Raw genomic sequence first — 17088 nt, 5'->3', positions numbered from 1 at the left:
GTGGATGCCCTACACCCAGGAGTCTATAGGCAGCATGAACAGAACCCATTGGGTTATTTTTAAGACGGGGGGGGGGGGTGGCCTGGAGAGATGGCTCAGTGGCTAAGAGCACTGGCTGCTTCTTCAGAGGATCTAGCTTCAATTCCCAGCTCGCACACAGTGGCTTAAAACCATCTTTAACTCCAGCCCTAGAGGATCTGACTCCTTCTTCTGGTCTCTGAGGGCACTAGGCATACAGGTGGTATATAGACTTACATACAGGCAAAACACCCACATACATAAAATAATTTAAAACTTCTTAAAGCTTATTTAAAGAATTGGACATGAACTAAGGTGACAGGCATAATTAAGTGGAATAAGGGTGAGGGATGTGGGATGTCTCTAAGGGTGGTCTTTGGGTTTCAGGAGCCCAAGCCAGGCCCAGTGGCTCTCTCTTCCTGCTGCCTTCCGGTCTAGATATAGAACTTTCAGCTGCCGTGTCTGCCTCTGTGCCCCCACGCTGCCCCGCCCCCACTATAAAGAGAAGGGGCTACACTGATAGAACTGCAAACAAGTCCCAATGAAATGTTTTCCCTCATGAGAGTTGCTGTGGTCACTGTGTCTCTTCACAGCCACAGAACATGGACGGAGACAGCATCTATTATCAAATATGCAAATTTCTTACAGTTTATGATTTCCTGCAACACAGTCTTGTGAGTGCTTTGTCATATTTATTCCTAATTATCTTATAATTTTTGTTGCTATAATGAGTACATACTTTTTTAACTTTTAAATGATGCTGTTTTGTTGGATAACAATGGTAATTATTATATTGACTTTATACAAACAACATTACTAAACAAAACAAGAACCCAGTCTTACAATGTAGCCCTCTCCAGCCTGAAACTTTGTAGGCTTCAGTTTCAATGAGAGATCCCATTGCAAAGGCAAATTAATTAATAAATGAGGTAGAAATTAGAGAAAGAGCAGGGCGTAGTGGCACACGCCTTTAATCCCTGCACTCGGGAGGCAGAGGCAGGCGATTCGCTGTGAGTTCAAGGCCAGCCTGGTCTACAATGCAAGTCTAGGACAGTCAAGGATACACAGAGAAATCCTGTCTCGAAAAACCAAAAAGAAAAAAAGAATTAGAGAAAGAAACTCTCTGCATCTGTGCACATACCCACATCACATGAACACAGACAGACAGACAGACAGACAGACAGACACACACACACACACACACACACACACACACACACACACACACCTTATTCTGTATCAACTAGCACAGCCCTGCAAACGTCCTTGCATAAAGGAGACATTTCAGAAGGCTTATAAATTGATTTAAATAAGAACTTTAGAATACATGTCTCTTAAAAAGTGTACATGGGAAGGAGAGATAAGTTTGGAAGTAACACACATGGCACTTCCTGTGGAGAAACTGACAACAGAAAGTCAGAAATAGAGCAGTAAAAGATGGCAATGACTCAAGAATGTTCTTGATTGATCATGTTTGTGGATGCAGGGTCAACTCGCCTTTTAATTCACAAAGTTTTTTTTTTTTTTTTTTTTTTAAAAGATTTATTTATTTTTCATATATACACATATATCAAAGCCTGCATGTACACCAGAAGAGGGCACCAGATCTCATTGCAGATGGTTATGAGCCACCATGTGGGTGGCTGGGAATTGAACTCAGGACCTTTGGAAGAGAGCAGCCAGTGCTCTTAACCTCTGAGCCATCTCTCCAGCCCCTAATTCACAAAGTTTTGACAAAATGAAGTGCACCAAACACATAAGGGCTGGCTTTGTGGGGACAGGTAGAGGAACTGGCTGCTGAGACCCGAGCTCTCCGTCGGTGAGGGGCAGATCAGGTGTGAGGACTGTCCTGCAAGGAAACTTAGTTTCATGGTCGTATTGTTTCCATTGTCAAACCTCCTACTCTCTGCAGCTCAAGGCCTACAGAACTAAAGGTCTACGCGGCAAGAGCAAAGGCAAACACTCAAAGCACTAAGTCCTCATTCTTTCTTAGCTCTTCTCTTTTCCCTCCTGCGAGCCACCACGAGCAGAGTAAGTCCTAACTGTCTGGTCTCTGCCACATGTGCCTTAAAACAGGACTGAAGCACAAAGGAAAAGATTTTCATTATTTTGTACAATCAAACATTATAATCTCACATAATTTCCCATATGCCTTCCTATGCCTATAAACTGGCATAGATTTATTTATTTTTAATATATTTATTATGCTGGGCGTGGTGGCGCATGCCTTTAATCCCAGCACTCGGGAGGCAGAGGCAAGCGGATCGCTGTGAGTTCAAGGCCAGTCTGGTCTACAAAGTGAGTCTAGGACAGCCAGGGCTACACAGAGAAATCCTGTCTCAAAAAAAACAAAAACAATATATATATAATATATATAGTATTCTGCCTGCATGTGTGCCTGAACACCAGAGAAGGTACCAGATCTCATTATAGATGGTTGTGAGCCACCATGTGGTTGCTGGGAATTGAACTCAGGACCTTTGAAAAAAACAGATGGTGTGCTTAACCTCTGACCCATCTCTCCAGACCCCCCAGCATAGATTTCAGTCTCACAGCAGTGAGTTTTAAGTGTGTTTCTGCACACCAGCCTCTACTTTGTACAAATATTGCAAAGATCACATGAAGATAATATGAGCATACGTGTGCAGTGCTGAGTGAGCATACTACACATGAGCGCTATGTGCCACGGTTCCGTTCTGGCCTAGAACACTAAATGCTAACCAAAACTTAATTGCACTTTCCCCAGAAATGACACAGTCTTAAGTGTCAAAGATAGGACTCTTAGACTACAAGTTCTCCTGGTTTATTCTGTAAAGTCCTGAGACATAAGGGTCATGACATCAAAACTGTTTTTAATTATCGGTGTGGGGGTTATGTGTGGCACACATGTGACGGTCAGGCGACAGCTCTCTGAAGCCCTCCTCCCTCCCCCCTTTCATGCACTCAGGTTTCCAGGCTTGAACATCAAGCACCGTGACCTACTGAGCAACTAGGCTGGCCTCAGAGCAATCACAGAACACTAGCTGCGGAATGGCCCAGTGGCAGAGATGTGCAGAGCATGCAGTAGGAAATACTGTTGCTGTTTTTACTGGACAGCATTTGCAATCATAGTGCAAAAGCAATGGTGCAGCCTAGCATGGTCACATGACCCTGAAGTCCCAGCACTTACTTGGCTGAGGCAGGAGGATTGAAAGTTTAACGCTAGCCTGGGCTAAGCCATGAAATAATGTTTCAAACTAATGAGAAAAGCAATGGCATGAAAAACTGGGGTCCTTCAGCACAAAGGACCTTGGTGGCACCTGGTTGTGTTACTAGAAACAGTCTTCACTAAACATTTAGAACTTGAAAAAAATTCAACCTCCTTTATTCTTGATAAAGCAGAAAAATGATAAAACTTTATTGAATTTTTTCCCTTGGGCATATATCCCTTTCATTCTTGTGGTGAAATTGACATTATGTACGGAGCACTTGGCGTGTACACCTAAGTAGACGGCTGTCTGGAAGAGCTGGGCACTGAGCCCATCTCTGCCCACCAAACACCATTAGTACTTGAAAGAACATTGACCGGCAAATTATGGCTGATCAGACTCAGCTACTTGGTAGATGTTTTCTTTTGCTTCCTTTATCTTTTTGTTGTTTTTTTGTTTTGTTTTGTTTTGTTTTCTTGAAACAGGGTCTCATGTAGGCATAGCTGTCTTTGAACTCACTATGTAGACTAGGCTGGCCCTGAACTCAGAGACCTGCCTGCCTCTGCTTCCGGAGTGCTGGGATTAAGGACATGTGCCACCACTGCTGACTTTGGCAGATAGTTTTCTTTAAAATGAGCCTGAAGGAAAACAATTGTCTACATTCTGCATCAATAATAAAATTTTAGCTTTCAGCTGGGTGGTGGCGGCGCAGGCCTTTAATCCCAGTACTCAGGAGGCAGAGGCAGGTGGATCTCTATGAGTTCAAGGCCAGCCTGGTCTACAAAGTGAGCTCCAGGACAGCCAAGGCTGTCTCTAAGAAAAACAAAAAGTAAAAACCAAACCAAAACAACAACAACAAAAGCACTTACCTGTTGGAGCCATCCTTCATGTGGACTTTGGCATAGAGAACATCCACCATGCCAGGGTCGTCATTCATGTACTCGATCCCTGCCATCTCCACCTCCAGGGGTCTGCCTCCAGAAAGGTCACTGTCAAAAAGGTTTTACAGCTGTGTGAACAGAGAAGCAAACTATAGGAGAGTATTTCAGCACCACACCATGTGCCAATACTCACTGATGAGCTCTAAGACAGAGTCGAGGGATGACATGATTGACAATGACATTCTATAATGGCCTTTCTCTCTCCTTTATTTCTTCAAGTTACTAGAGACTTCCACGCACTATCAACAAAAGATGTACACAGCAAATAACACAACTTCAGGAGCTCCTGTCAACATTAATGAAGAGCCCCCTAGACCCACCTTTCTAGGGACTCACCCCAAGGGAGTGGCAGCACAGCCAACCACAGCTGCTGAACCAAGTCGTTTAGGTCTTTTGTCTGTTTGGTGTGTGTGTGTGTGTGTGTGTGTGTGTGTGTGTGTGTGTGTGTGTGTGTGTGTGTGTGTGTTTAAAGTCTATTAAGAAAGAGCTTTTAAGGGATGGGATAACAATTTAGATGTAATATGAATAAATTAATAAAATACATTTTTAAAAAAGAAAGAAAAAAAAAAGAAAGTTTCATAGAAATTTAAGCAGGGGCATTAAAGGAGAGATGGAGAAAGAGGCAGCAGACAGGCCTAGGAAAATGACAGTACACACTAAACTATGGGTACAAGCCTCTCAAGAGAAGTTACCCTAAGTGTCTTAACAAAACCCACATATGAGTTTGACAGCTTCTGGCTTACACTGTGTCTAAGTTATTTTTCTGTTGCCATGACAAATGCAACTTTGGGGCTCAGGACTCCAGAGCGTTAGTCCATGACTATCGTGGTGGGAACACAGCAGCAGGCAGGCATGGTTGGAGCAGTAGCTGAGAGCTTACATCTTGATCCACAGGATGAGGTACAGAGAGCTAATAGAATGGCATGGGCTCACCCCAATGGCACACCTCCTCTAACAAGCCACACCTACTAAACAGTTTACCAACTGGGGACCAAGAAATCAAACATATAAATAAGCCTATGGGGGCTATTCTCACTCAAACCACTACATAGGGCTCTATGTGTTTCTGAGGAACTTCTTTTGATAAATGAGATCATAGGACAGTTCGAAAGTCCACTAGACAGGATTACAAACAGGAAAAAAAAAACTACACACATAATGTCTATACTAGGTCCTAAGACAGGTTTTCATTCTAACAACATTCATACTCCTGTCTGTGAAAAAGTTACAGGTTCACATCTGGGAAAGAAAAAGGTTACATTTGGTATTTTTCATTGCTACTATAACATCCCCATTTGAAATGTTTCTAAATGAAAGAAAAAGAACATTGTTTTTATGTAGGCAATCTTCACAGCAAATCTTGTTAACTGCATCAAAATTCTTAACTCTAGGCTAACAAGATTCCAACCAGACTCTGGAGTCAGGCACTTCTTTCCCTTCCCATATCTCCTCAATGTTTCTTCTTCCTGTCCTGTCCCAGTTTCCTCCTCTGAGACTTCAAACTCTTAATCTTAAGAGTGGATGATAACCTAAGACGCATTCCCCACGACTTCTCAACGGCCAATTAGAACTAAGAGTCTCAGCCTATTTGGTCTAAGGGAGCATGAAAAAGTGTAGCCTTGGAAACTGGAAAAGTGTCATCCAATGGGAAACAACAATGCCCAGAATATTCCCATCATTGTGTTTTCTTCCCAGATCCTTCTAACAGATATATACTTCAACCGGAAATAGCTTCCTGCCCTTTTGATAGCCAGGAAAGCTCCACTCACTATATTCTGTTCCCTAAGCATCATAAGGCTAGGCACCATCTCTCTCACTTTTATATCTCTGTACCTTAAATAAAACAGGTGCTCAAGGGATCTCTAGTCAACACTGACAGATGTCCTGCCATCTGAGGAAAGCTGCTCTGGACAACTGAGAGGAATGCCTGTCATATCAAGGCCTCCTCTGGGCTCTACTGGTAGCCCTGAGACCTGTTCCTTAACTCTGCCTTGCACCCTGGGAAACCATTTGACTGTCATGGTGCCCCACAACTTCCTTTTTGCCACTTCCAGGCCGTGCATGTTGTGATCATCAAGCTGGATTCAGCTGGAATAAAATCCCTCCTTGAGGAGTCTGACCAGAGTGTGTCCACCAAGGCCTTCAACCCTCAGAAGATCTGAGTGCACTTGGGTGGCACGTTCCTATGGAATTATCTTCCAAGTGGGAGATCTGGGAGGGCTGGAGAAGCTGCTACCACTGGAGTACTCCAACACCTGCCAGACAGGCAGACTGGTGTCTGCAGTGCAGTCTCTACAGAGACTGAGAGGCTGGAGGAGACCAACATGGAGCTACCCTGAATCAACAGGGCCTCAGACAAGCAGAGGGCGCCCACACTGGCCAGGAAACAAGACCAGCCGGGCCAGTGAGCGCAGCTGAGGTGCGCTTGTCCCTCTTAGGTGCACTTGTTGAATAAAGCCCTTGCCTCTGAGGGTCTCTCGGGCTTCAGGAGACAGAGGCTGGAGCTGAAGAGGGACTGGTTTATGCTTGTCAAAGCAGATACTCAGAGCTACTGCCCTGTTTCTGTCCTACATCCCACGGAAAACTGTCACAAGGGACACATTTGAGCGTCAGAGTTTCCTCAACACTGAATAATTCATTCAAAATCTACTGAGCTGCATGAGCCTTGAGCTTAAGAGTTTCCACGAAAATCCGGGTTCGAGTTAGACAGAGTCCTTTGGTTTCAACAACTAGCTCCAGACTCAACTACCCATGTCCTTCACATACCCACAACACTGCAACTTTAGCAAGTCACACTGTAAATTGTGTTTGTTTTAATATTCCAACTTGAAATGCCATCACATTAAGCTATGGCACAGTCTGTACTGGTCCTCTTAGTTCCAGTGTTTTCCTTTGCACGTTTTATTTTGGGATCTTTACAGCATAGCAGGTTCAGGTTAGAAATGCCATTACACATTGGCATACTTCCTAAGGGGACCCACTGCAAAGGCTGAGATCAAAGGACAAATGTAAGTAAAAATCAAAAGAATTTACTCGCCAGAATTTAATACATTTTTTTAAAAGTGAAGTCTCTTCGATCTGGGGAAACTGGTCTTGTGTAGGCATGCCAGGCTCCTGACTCTGACCCTCATCTGACATCTCAGTAGTAGGTTACCACTGTAAATGTTTTAAACAAGAGCACTCAGCACAGAGGGGCAGAAGAAGGGGGAGCTTGCTTGATTTTACTTGCTGGTCTCAAATCTTCCCAGCTTTTTGAAAAGAGCATCTTCAAACATCTTTCTGCATACGCTGCAGATTTCTGGCAGGGCAACTTTGTCCAATTTCAAAAGCTTTGCTGAATGTGAAAAACTACAATTACCATTTTCATCCTGTCACGTCAGGGTCTTAGAACTATTAGGACTGTTCTTTATTCCCAGTGCACACTGACTCTGACACGCATCCAGGCTCCAATTTGGCAAAGGCACTAAATACACAAAAGAGAAGAGCTCAGCTAGGTCTGCCCCATAGCTTAGGATTAAAACTCAGTGATTAAAACCTGGGGCCTGATTTTTCTTAAGGCAAGAAGAACAAATACTTCACTATATAAATATTTTATCTAACTCTACATTTTTCTTACAGGATTATCCCAGAGGCAGCCAGGAAAATGCAGCTATTTTCAGTTAAGTTTAGCAGAAATCTGTCTTTAAAGTAAATAAAGAAAACAAGCATAGTGATGCACACCTTTAATCACCCAGCACTGGGAAGACAAAAGTAGGTGAATCTCTGTAAGTTCAAGGCCAGCCTGGTCTATAAGGTGAATTCCAAGATAGCCAAGGCTACATAGACTCTGTACTGCTCTTCCAGAGGTCCTGAGTTCAATTCCCGACATCCACATGGTGGCTCAGAACCATCTATACTAGGATCTGGTGTCCTTCTTGCATGCAGGTATATAAATAAATCCAGAAGAAGAACAAGAGGAGGAGGAGGAGGAAGAGGAAGAAGAGGAGAAAAGAAAAAAAAACACCAAGCCTCAAAAAAAAAAAACAACAACAATTTTATCTTTAAAGCAATTAGCATAAAGTATAATTGATGAGGAGTAGTGATGCACAACTTTGTATGTGTGTATGTGTGTGTGTGTGTGTGTGTGTGTGTGTGTGTGTGTGTGTGTGTGTGTGTGTGTGTTTTGAGATAGGGTCTCTGTGTTAGCCTTGGCTGTCCTGGACTCACTTTGTAGACCAGGCTGGCCTCAAACTCACAGTGATCAACCTGCCTCTGCCTCCCAAGTGCTGGGATTAAAGGTGTGCGCCACCATGCCCCGGCTTGCGATGCACAACTTTAACCCCAGCACTCAGGAAGCAAAGCTAGAAGCAGAGGCAGGAGGATCTCTGTCAGTTTAAGGCTAGCCTAGCCATACTGAGACCCTGTTTCAAAAAAGAAGAGGAAGAAGAAGAGAAAGAAAATGAGTAACTGGCCCCAAACAAATCAATGTACTACAGAGTCTTGTGTGCAACACAGAGAAAAACTTTAAATCCTTTTGCCTTTTTTCTACCCAGTGAGCCAGGTGACCCATTTCTACAAGGCCATGTAGAATAATATGGCAGCTGTATATAATAATGTGCAAGTACACTCACAGGTATGAGCACACACACGCCATGGTGCTTGTGTGGAGATAAAGGACAACCTCAGGTGTTAGTCCTTGTTTGCACTGTTGGCGAGGATCTCTCCTTCATCACTGCATACTCTAGCTTGCTGGCCTATGAGCTTCCATTCTCAACCTCAGCTATGACTGGAGGATTGAGCCTCAGAAACTGAAAGGAGCAAGGCAACAGAAAACCGCCCTCCCAGAGGAAAGGTCTTACTATCCTCCCGGTCTTGGTTACGAGCCTTGATAACAGGGATTGACTTGATTACATAGATTAATTTAATCAAGTCAGAGCCCTTAAAAGCCAACAGCTTGTTCCTGCTGCAGTCGCAGAGAGAGGTGACAAGAGAAATACAATACTAGAATTAAAGGTGAGGAAACGAAGACACTAGATAATGTGGGAAACCTCTAAAAGCTAGACTTTAAAGGCAAGAAAATAGATATTTTCCCTTAAAACATGGCATGAGCATATGTGTTTGTATTCTTTATGGACAAACAAACAAACCATTAAATCCCCATTTCATCCAGCTCTCTCATCTAAAAACAAATCTGTGGTTGCGCTGACCTTCCTCCCCACTCCTGACCTGGTAAATCGGATGATAAATGTGTGTGGTTTTAAGCCACTGAAGCAGTAATTCGCTACTCTGGATCAAACAATGGATGTACTGTTTAAGAGCAAAATTTGCCTATCAATTAGTACAATTTAAAAACTGTAAATGCAAGCTTTAAGTCAATTTTCAAAGTTTTGGTTGATAGCCCAATTTTAAGTACTACAAATGAACAAATCAGGGCTGAGGAGATGGCTTGGTGGTTAAGAACACTTGTTCTTGCAGAGAACCAAGCTCTGTTTCCCAGCACCTACACAGTGGCTCACAACCATTTATCAGCTAAGTTCCAGGGAATCTGACACCTTCTAACCTTTGTGGGCACTGAGCACATACAAGGTCCATACACAAACATGCAAACAAAACATTCATACCCATAAAATAAATAGATCTTATATATGCTTTAATCATTTGCGTTTCATCAAGCTCTGTCATCCAAAACCCAGTCTGTGACACAGAACAGACCCCAGCCTGGGCTGCCCTCCCTCCCGCTGTTGCCAGCTACTTACTTAATGAATTCCTCCTTACAGCGTTGCAGGATCTCACAGGTCTGCTGGATCTCTTGTTCACTTAGGAGTACCAACATCCCAATAGTTAGGTGAAGCTTTTTGGGATTCTGAAAAATGGAGCTGTCAACCCCACGATCCTGTTGTCAGAGGAAGAGAAACAAGAACCTCAGCTCATAGAGAAGCAAATGGTGAGAACAGTCACGACAAAGCTGGACGAGATGGAGCATGCCTTTAACCCCGCACTCAGGAGACCGTAAGCAGGTGGGTCTCTGTGAGTTCCAAGACAGCCTGAGCTACACAGGAAGTTCCAGGCCAGCTAGAGCTACATGGTGAGACTCATCTCAAAAACAAGCAAAAATGTTTAACCAGGATAAGGGGGCTTAACCTGTAATCCCAGCATTTGGAAGGCTGAGGCAGGAGGATCACTGCAAATTCTAAGTTGGCCGGGATACATAGTGAAACTGTTATAATATTGCTAAGTATAGAGAGCATGCAACAGATATGGTAGAAAGAGATTTACTGTATGGAGGCAGAGACAGAGAGACAATGGGAGAACAACCAGGAGAGACTCGGGAGAGAGCAGGGGAGAAAGATGGGAGAAGGGGGCACTGCAGACACAAGGAGAGAGAGAGAGAAACTGAGGCAAAGAGGGAGAGGAGACGGGTCAGTCCTTTATATCTGATATGCAGCTGAAGCACACCTGGTGGTGGCAGGTGATGACATCAGAGGTTGCTAAGAAACTTAGAAGCAAGCTAGTGGATCTGCTTGTGAACTAACATTCCTCCCTTTTCCTATAATTAAAAAATAAGGAACTAGGAAGGGGTGGTGAGGTGGAAAGGAGGGTGTTGGACTGCTTTTCATGCAAGGCAAGTTAAAGTATATGAATGTAGGTTCATTGAAAGCAACTCTTGGCCACCATGCAAGGGGGTGGAGGTGGGAGGGCAGAGAGAACCAAAATGTCTGGATTTTATGGTGAAGGCGAAGCCTCTGCACTGGAAAGTTCAGGTTAGAGGGCGGGGTATGCCAGCCATGTCTTGTAGCAGATAGGGACAGAGGAATGCTGGGAGAACCTGGAGCTGTTTGTACTGGCTCTGAAGCACAACAGAAACATGTCTTTTTTTTTTTTTTAATGGCTGAAGAAGTGACTCAGTGATTAGCAGCACTGGGTTGCTCTTCTAGAGGACCCAGTTTCAATCCCTAGCATGCACAGTTGGCTTACCACTGGCTGTACCTCCAGTCCCAGAAGATCTAACACCCTTTTCTTGGACACTGAACACGTAATACACAGATATACATGCAGGCAAAACACATACACACACACACACACACACACACACACACACACACACACACACACATATATATGTGAATAAATAAAATGTTCAAATATGTATGTTGGGAGTTTAGACCCAGGACAAGCAGCTATGGTGCCCATTTAACCAAAGCAGACCTGGCCTCCAGGTTCTCCTAGCATCCCTCAGTCCCTACCAGTTACAGGCCATAGCTGGTACACAGCCTGGCCTCTACCCTGAACTTTCCAGCCAAGAAGCAGAGCTTCCTCTCCTCTCAGAGGCTCTTCCATATATAATACAGACATTTTGATTCTCTCTGCCCCTCACCTCGCTTCTCTGTCTCCCTCTACATGGCAACTTTACTGACCCCCTCTCATGAGGTCGATGAACTCACTTTCAATAAACATGCATTTATACTTTTCATTTGGCTTGAATTGGCTCATTTCATTGTTGGAGATAATCTATCAATATACACAGGCATGATGACACATGCTTTTAGATCCAGTACTGAGGAGGCAAGGCAGGCCAATTTCAATGAGTTTGAGGCTATCTTGGTCTACATAGAAAGTTCCAGGCCAGGCAAGGCTACAGAATAAGACTCTCTCAAAACACAAAACAAAACCCACGCGTAAAAGGTATGAATATAACTAAGAACATAAAAATAAGCCTAAATACACAGGAAGTCTACACATGGGAAGAGCAAAGGTGGAGCATAACTGTGCATAAAAATTACCTCAAAATGGATCAGTGACTTAAACATAAAATCAAGCCACAAATATTTCAGAAAGTAAATAGAATTAATTTTCTTTTCTTTCTTTCTTTTTTTGTTTGTTGTTGTTTTGCTTTGTTTGTTTTTTGAGACAAGGTTTCTCTGTGTAGCAGCTCTGGCTATCCTGGAACTTGCTCTGTAGTCCAGGCTGGCCTCAAACTCCCAAGTGCTGAGATTAAAGGTGTGCACCACCACAGCCGACTAGAATTAATTTTCTATCACCCTGCATTTGGCAATGGCTTCTTAGATATAATAGTAAAAGCAAAAGCAATGAGACACAGGGCAATGGGACTTAATCAAAATTCACAAATGTAATACATTAGTAGTAAGCAAGTGAGAGGAAAGGAAACCAAGCATGGTGGTACACCTGTAATCCCAGCGCTAAAAGGCCAGGGCAAGAGGATCGTGAGTTCAAAGTCACCCTAGGCGAAGGGAAGCAAAGACAGAAACAAGGAAGGGGGTCAAGGGGAGAGGGAGAGAAAAGGATAGAAGGAGGAAAATGGAAGAGGAGAGGAGAGAAGAGCGGGAAAAAGAGGGGAGGAAGGACAGGTAAAGGGAGAGGAGAGGAAAGAAGAGGAAGAAGAGGGGAGAGGAGAGGAAAAGAGAGGGCAGGGGAGGAGAGAGGAGGAGTATAAGAAGGAGAAACCATAGGAGAGGAAAGGAGGGAAGAAAGCAGAGGGAAGAGAGGCAGAGGGGGAGGAGAGGGAAGGATAAGAAGAGGGGGAAGCAAAGGAGAAGAGAAAGCAGGGGCGGATCTAGAGAGAGGAGGAAGGAAGAGAGCTTACAGAATAGGAGACACATTTGCATTATTTGTTAAAGATAGGATATCCCAAATATATAATAACTCCTGCAACTCAAAAACAAAACACAAACAATCTAGTCTTTAAAATAAAGAAGATTTAGATGGATATCTCCCCAAGGAAGAAACCCAATCAGCTGTAATAACAACGCACAAAGACCTTCAACATTGTTAATAATTTAGGGAACTGCAGAGCAAGCCACAATGAGGTACTGACTCTCAAAATAATGGAGAGGGAAAAAAAAATACTGACAAGGTTGCCAGAAATTGCAACCTCAGACAATGCCAGGAAAGTAAAGTAGTTCAGTGCAGCCACTGTGAAAAACATGCTGGCAGCTGCTGAAAAGTAACAGACAGAATTACCACATAACCAACAATTCTACACCCAGGTACATGCCCAAGAGAATGAAAAAAAGTCCCAATGAGAAACATGTATACACACGTTCCTAAAAGTGCTACTCACACAGTCAAGAGATGAGACTAGTCCAAATGCGCATCAACAAATGAATGGTAAACAAACTGTGTTATCCCAATTGGAGAAACATCAGCCTAAGCAAGAGTGTGCCAAAAACGTGACGTTAAATAAAAGAAACAAGGCACAAGGACCACATAATTTATTATTCTATTATGTGAAGCACCTAGAGTATGGAGAACAGACTACAAACTGGTGGCTGCTAGGGATGGGGTGACGGGGCAGCTGTTAATGGGTATGAATTCCTTTTGGAAGGATAAAATGGCATGAAGCGATACACAGCTGGCAGTTGTGCAATGTCAATGTATTTAACACTACTGAACCACTCACTTCAAGATGGTTAATTGGGGCTGGAGAGATGGCTCAGTGGTTGACAGCACTGACTGCTCTTCCAGAGGTCCTGAGTTCAATTCCAAGCAACCACATGGTGGTTCACAACCATCTGTAATTGAATCTGATTCCCTCTTCTGGTGTGCATGAAAACAGTGTGTTCATATACATAAAATAAAGAAATCTTTTTGGGGCTAGAGAGATGATGGCTCAGAGGTTAAGAGCACAGTCTTTTTGTCAGGAGGTCCTGAGCTTAATTCTCAGCAACCACATAGTGGTTCACAATTGTCTATGAGATCTAATGCCCTCTTCTGGCATGCACAGGTGTACATGTAAATAAATAAACCTTAAAAAAAAAAAAAAAGATGGTTAATTTGATGAGCTCAAGACAAGAGACTTAGAGGAGTCTTTTGCTACAAAGCACCAACTCTCCCACTTGGCCCTAGCATATGTCCAGTGAGTGGCTAAAGCAGGACAGATGCCCCACAGCTCTGTCTTTGTGCTGCACATTTCCTTTACACCTGAAAACTTTGGGTGAGATTCTTGCTCAATTCTGCAGGCCAATCACTTAAGAAACGTTGATCTAAAGCAGCTGGCAATGCTCCTGCATCCTGGCTGAAGGCACTAAATAAGACGAGTCCGGGGACAATTGCAGGTTCCTGGAATGGCAACTGGAAGTTGCCAGGCAAAGCCCTAAACCTGCCAGAAGAGTGACACTTACAGACAGATCATCCCAAAATGAGGCTGTGTCCCTCCACCCATGTGGCAAGCAGTAACAGAGGAATAAAATTGCCTGCCCAAGCAATAAAACTTCCCAGAGTCCAGGAGCCCAAAAAAACCAGACATAGTCTGACCAAGACTGGTTAGCTATGCACACACCTCGTGCCCATACCCAAATCCTTCCCCTGTAGTATGTGAACCTGAGGCTCCTGTTAGTACCTGCCAAGGTGGGCTGATGAGGCTTGATCCTGTTTTTTTCATGTGGTTACCATGAATAAACTCTTTTCTGGCCTTTTGTCATTACATTTTCTGGAGTGGCTAGACATGATTTGTTGGGACTCCCAGAAGCAAGGCCTCTATGGTTGAAATCTCCAATATTATGTGAATTTCACATACTATTTAGGGACTTGGGGGGGGGGCAACACTTGGTAGTAGAGCCCACCTGGGTGGTTCTGGTTTTAATCATCTTACCCTAAAGAAATAAACAGTAGCCCAATAAAACAACAATTCTCAGGAAAAAGAAAACACAATATTTGTTTGTTTTCTGTGTCATCCTGGCTATCCTAGACTCACTTTGGCCTCAAATTCCCAGCAATCCATCTGCCTCTGCCTCCTGAGTGCTGGGATTAAAGGTTGCACCACCATGCCCAGAAAGAATGCAGTATTTTAAAGCTTTTTTTTTTTTTTTTTTTTTTTTTTTTTGGTCTGTATGTGTATCTGTGTCTGAGTTTATGTGTACTACATGCACACGGCTGCCTGTATAGAGCAGAGGGTGTCAGATTCCATCAACAGAGGAGGTTGGATCCCCTTGAGCTGAAGTTACAGGTGACTGTGACCTCCCTGATGTGAGTGCAGGGGTGTGATCCTCTTAACAGTGCATGCTCTTAACCACTAAGCCATCTCTCCAGCCCTGAGTGCACAGTATTTTTTTTTAAAGATTTATTATTTATTATTATGTATACAGTGCTCTGTCTGCATGTACACCAGAAGAGGGCACCAGATCTCATTATAGATGGTTGTGAGCCACCACGTGGTAGCTGGGAATTGAGTTCAGGACCTCTGGAGGAGCAGTGCCCTTATCTCTCCAGCCCCGAGCACACAATTTGTTTTGTTTTGTTTTTGAGACAGGGTTTCTCTGTGTAGCCTTGGCTATCCTGGACTCACTTTGTAGACCAGGCTGGCCTCGAACTCACATCAATCCACCTGCCTCTGCCTCCCAAGTGCTGGGATTAAAGGCATGTGCCACCACCACCTAGCTGAGTGCACAATATTTTAAATGTTGGTTTAATAAAAATTTTTTGAGCTGGGTGTGGCAGCACATATAATTGTGGAATTGCAGTTTGGGAAGATGAAGACAGATGGATGAGCCATTCAAGGCCAGCCCAGGCCAAATGATATCCTGCTTCCAAAAATGAAGACTATCTCTTTGGGGTCTGTCATCACTTTTGATAATTTCATGACAACTGAGTCCATCATGAACTCCCCAAGAATAACTGACCCTAAGCACTTGCCTCCAAACAAGACTATAAAATGTGGGGGGCTTACAGTGGGTATGGTGGTGCACATCTGTAATCGCAGCACCTGGAAAGCCTGGGCAGGAGGATTTTAGGTTTGAGACCAACCTGAGCTCTAAAGTAATCTCTAGATCAGTGTGGGCTATAGAATGAGACCCAGCCTTGAACAAAACAAAATGTATCTATCTTAACAGATATTGCAATGCTTTCGGATAACAATACTTTGCACCAGTGCCTGCTAATACTTTGCACCAGTGCTTGCTTCGGCAGCACTTATACTAAAATTGGAATGATACAGGGATTAGCATGGTCCCTGCGCAAGGATGAGTTGCAATTTTGTGAAGCGTTCCATGTTTTTTTAGGCCTAGATGGGTGCTTTAAGTTGATAATGACAATATGTAATGGAGATTGCTTTACATTCAGAAATTTAGACGCACCAAGATAGGAAAGACGTTTTCTTCAAGGCTGTCAAATACAAATAGCCAAAACACTAAGAATGTAACATTTATATAATTCCTGATTGTGTCATGGTTCGTCTTGTTATAGGTAATCTATTGTATATATGTGTAATAATATAAATGTATATGTAAAAAGTGTTTAAAAAGAAAAAACCCAATACTTTGCATTAAACTAAGTTCTGAGGGCTGAACCTGAGCCTTACGTGGTTATCATATCTTTGCCTCTGGAAAACACAAAGAATACATTTCCTAAGTCCTTTTTAAATTAAAGCTTAATTCACTTCACATACAATTGGCTGCTTCACCATGTAACATTCGGTGGCATTCAGCATGTTTATGTTGTGCAGCCAATAGGTTCTCCTTACTTTCAAACTTTTTCATCTCCTCCAAATACTCCATGCACATTAAGTAATCACTTCCTGTCCTCACAGGCAAGCCCTAGTGTGACTTCTGTCTCTGGATTTGCTGATGGATTTGCCTAGTCTACACACAGCACATGAAAGGAATCATGCAAAAAGACAACCTCAGTGACTGGTGTTCTTCACTTAGCACAGTGTTTTCCAGGTTGACCACATCTAGTGTACCATAAAGGCACTTTATATCCTTAACTATAGGTAATTGTCAGATTTCATTAACCTCATTCTATAAATGGAAAACAAAGAAAAAACGTTGAGACGCTCCTCTAAATAGGAGCCATGCAGGAAGAAGTCTAGTTTAGAATTTTAAGTTCCACAGTAAGATCCCTAACCTAACAAGGCACCCAAAGAATACATTTACCACCCACAGATTGCACCTTGTTCTTTGTTTGCCTCATTTTTGCCTTGGCAACGTAGTTAACAGAGTACCCACTCC

The 17088-nt window shown here is 43.3% G+C and overlaps 1 protein-coding gene and 1 non-coding gene across 2 annotated transcripts in view; one reads left to right on the top strand and one right to left on the bottom strand.

Moving 5' to 3' along the window:
* Ascc1 (activating signal cointegrator 1 complex subunit 1) overlaps positions 1–17088 on the bottom strand; it is an 84337-nt gene that overhangs the window by 39970 nt on the left and 27279 nt on the right. Inside the window, exons 6-7 of the mRNA XM_051153097.1 lie at positions 9883–10019; positions 4076–4195 (exon numbers count right to left, since the gene is read on the bottom strand). Coding sequence (XP_051009054.1) covers positions 4076–4195; positions 9883–10019 — 257 coding nt within the window. The remainder of the gene's footprint in view (positions 1–4075; positions 4196–9882; positions 10020–17088) is intronic.
* LOC127196014 (U6 spliceosomal RNA) lies at positions 16033–16136 on the top strand. The gene has a single exon (XR_007831420.1). It is a non-coding gene; the product is annotated as a U6 spliceosomal RNA (small nuclear RNA).

Source organism: Acomys russatus, chromosome 11, assembly GCF_903995435.1.
Source record: "Acomys russatus chromosome 11, mAcoRus1.1, whole genome shotgun sequence".
In the NCBI taxonomy this organism is placed as follows: domain Eukaryota; kingdom Metazoa; phylum Chordata; class Mammalia; order Rodentia; family Muridae; genus Acomys; species Acomys russatus.
The sequence above is the reverse complement of the archived record's forward strand: the minus strand, read 5'-3'. Positions and strand labels throughout refer to the sequence as shown.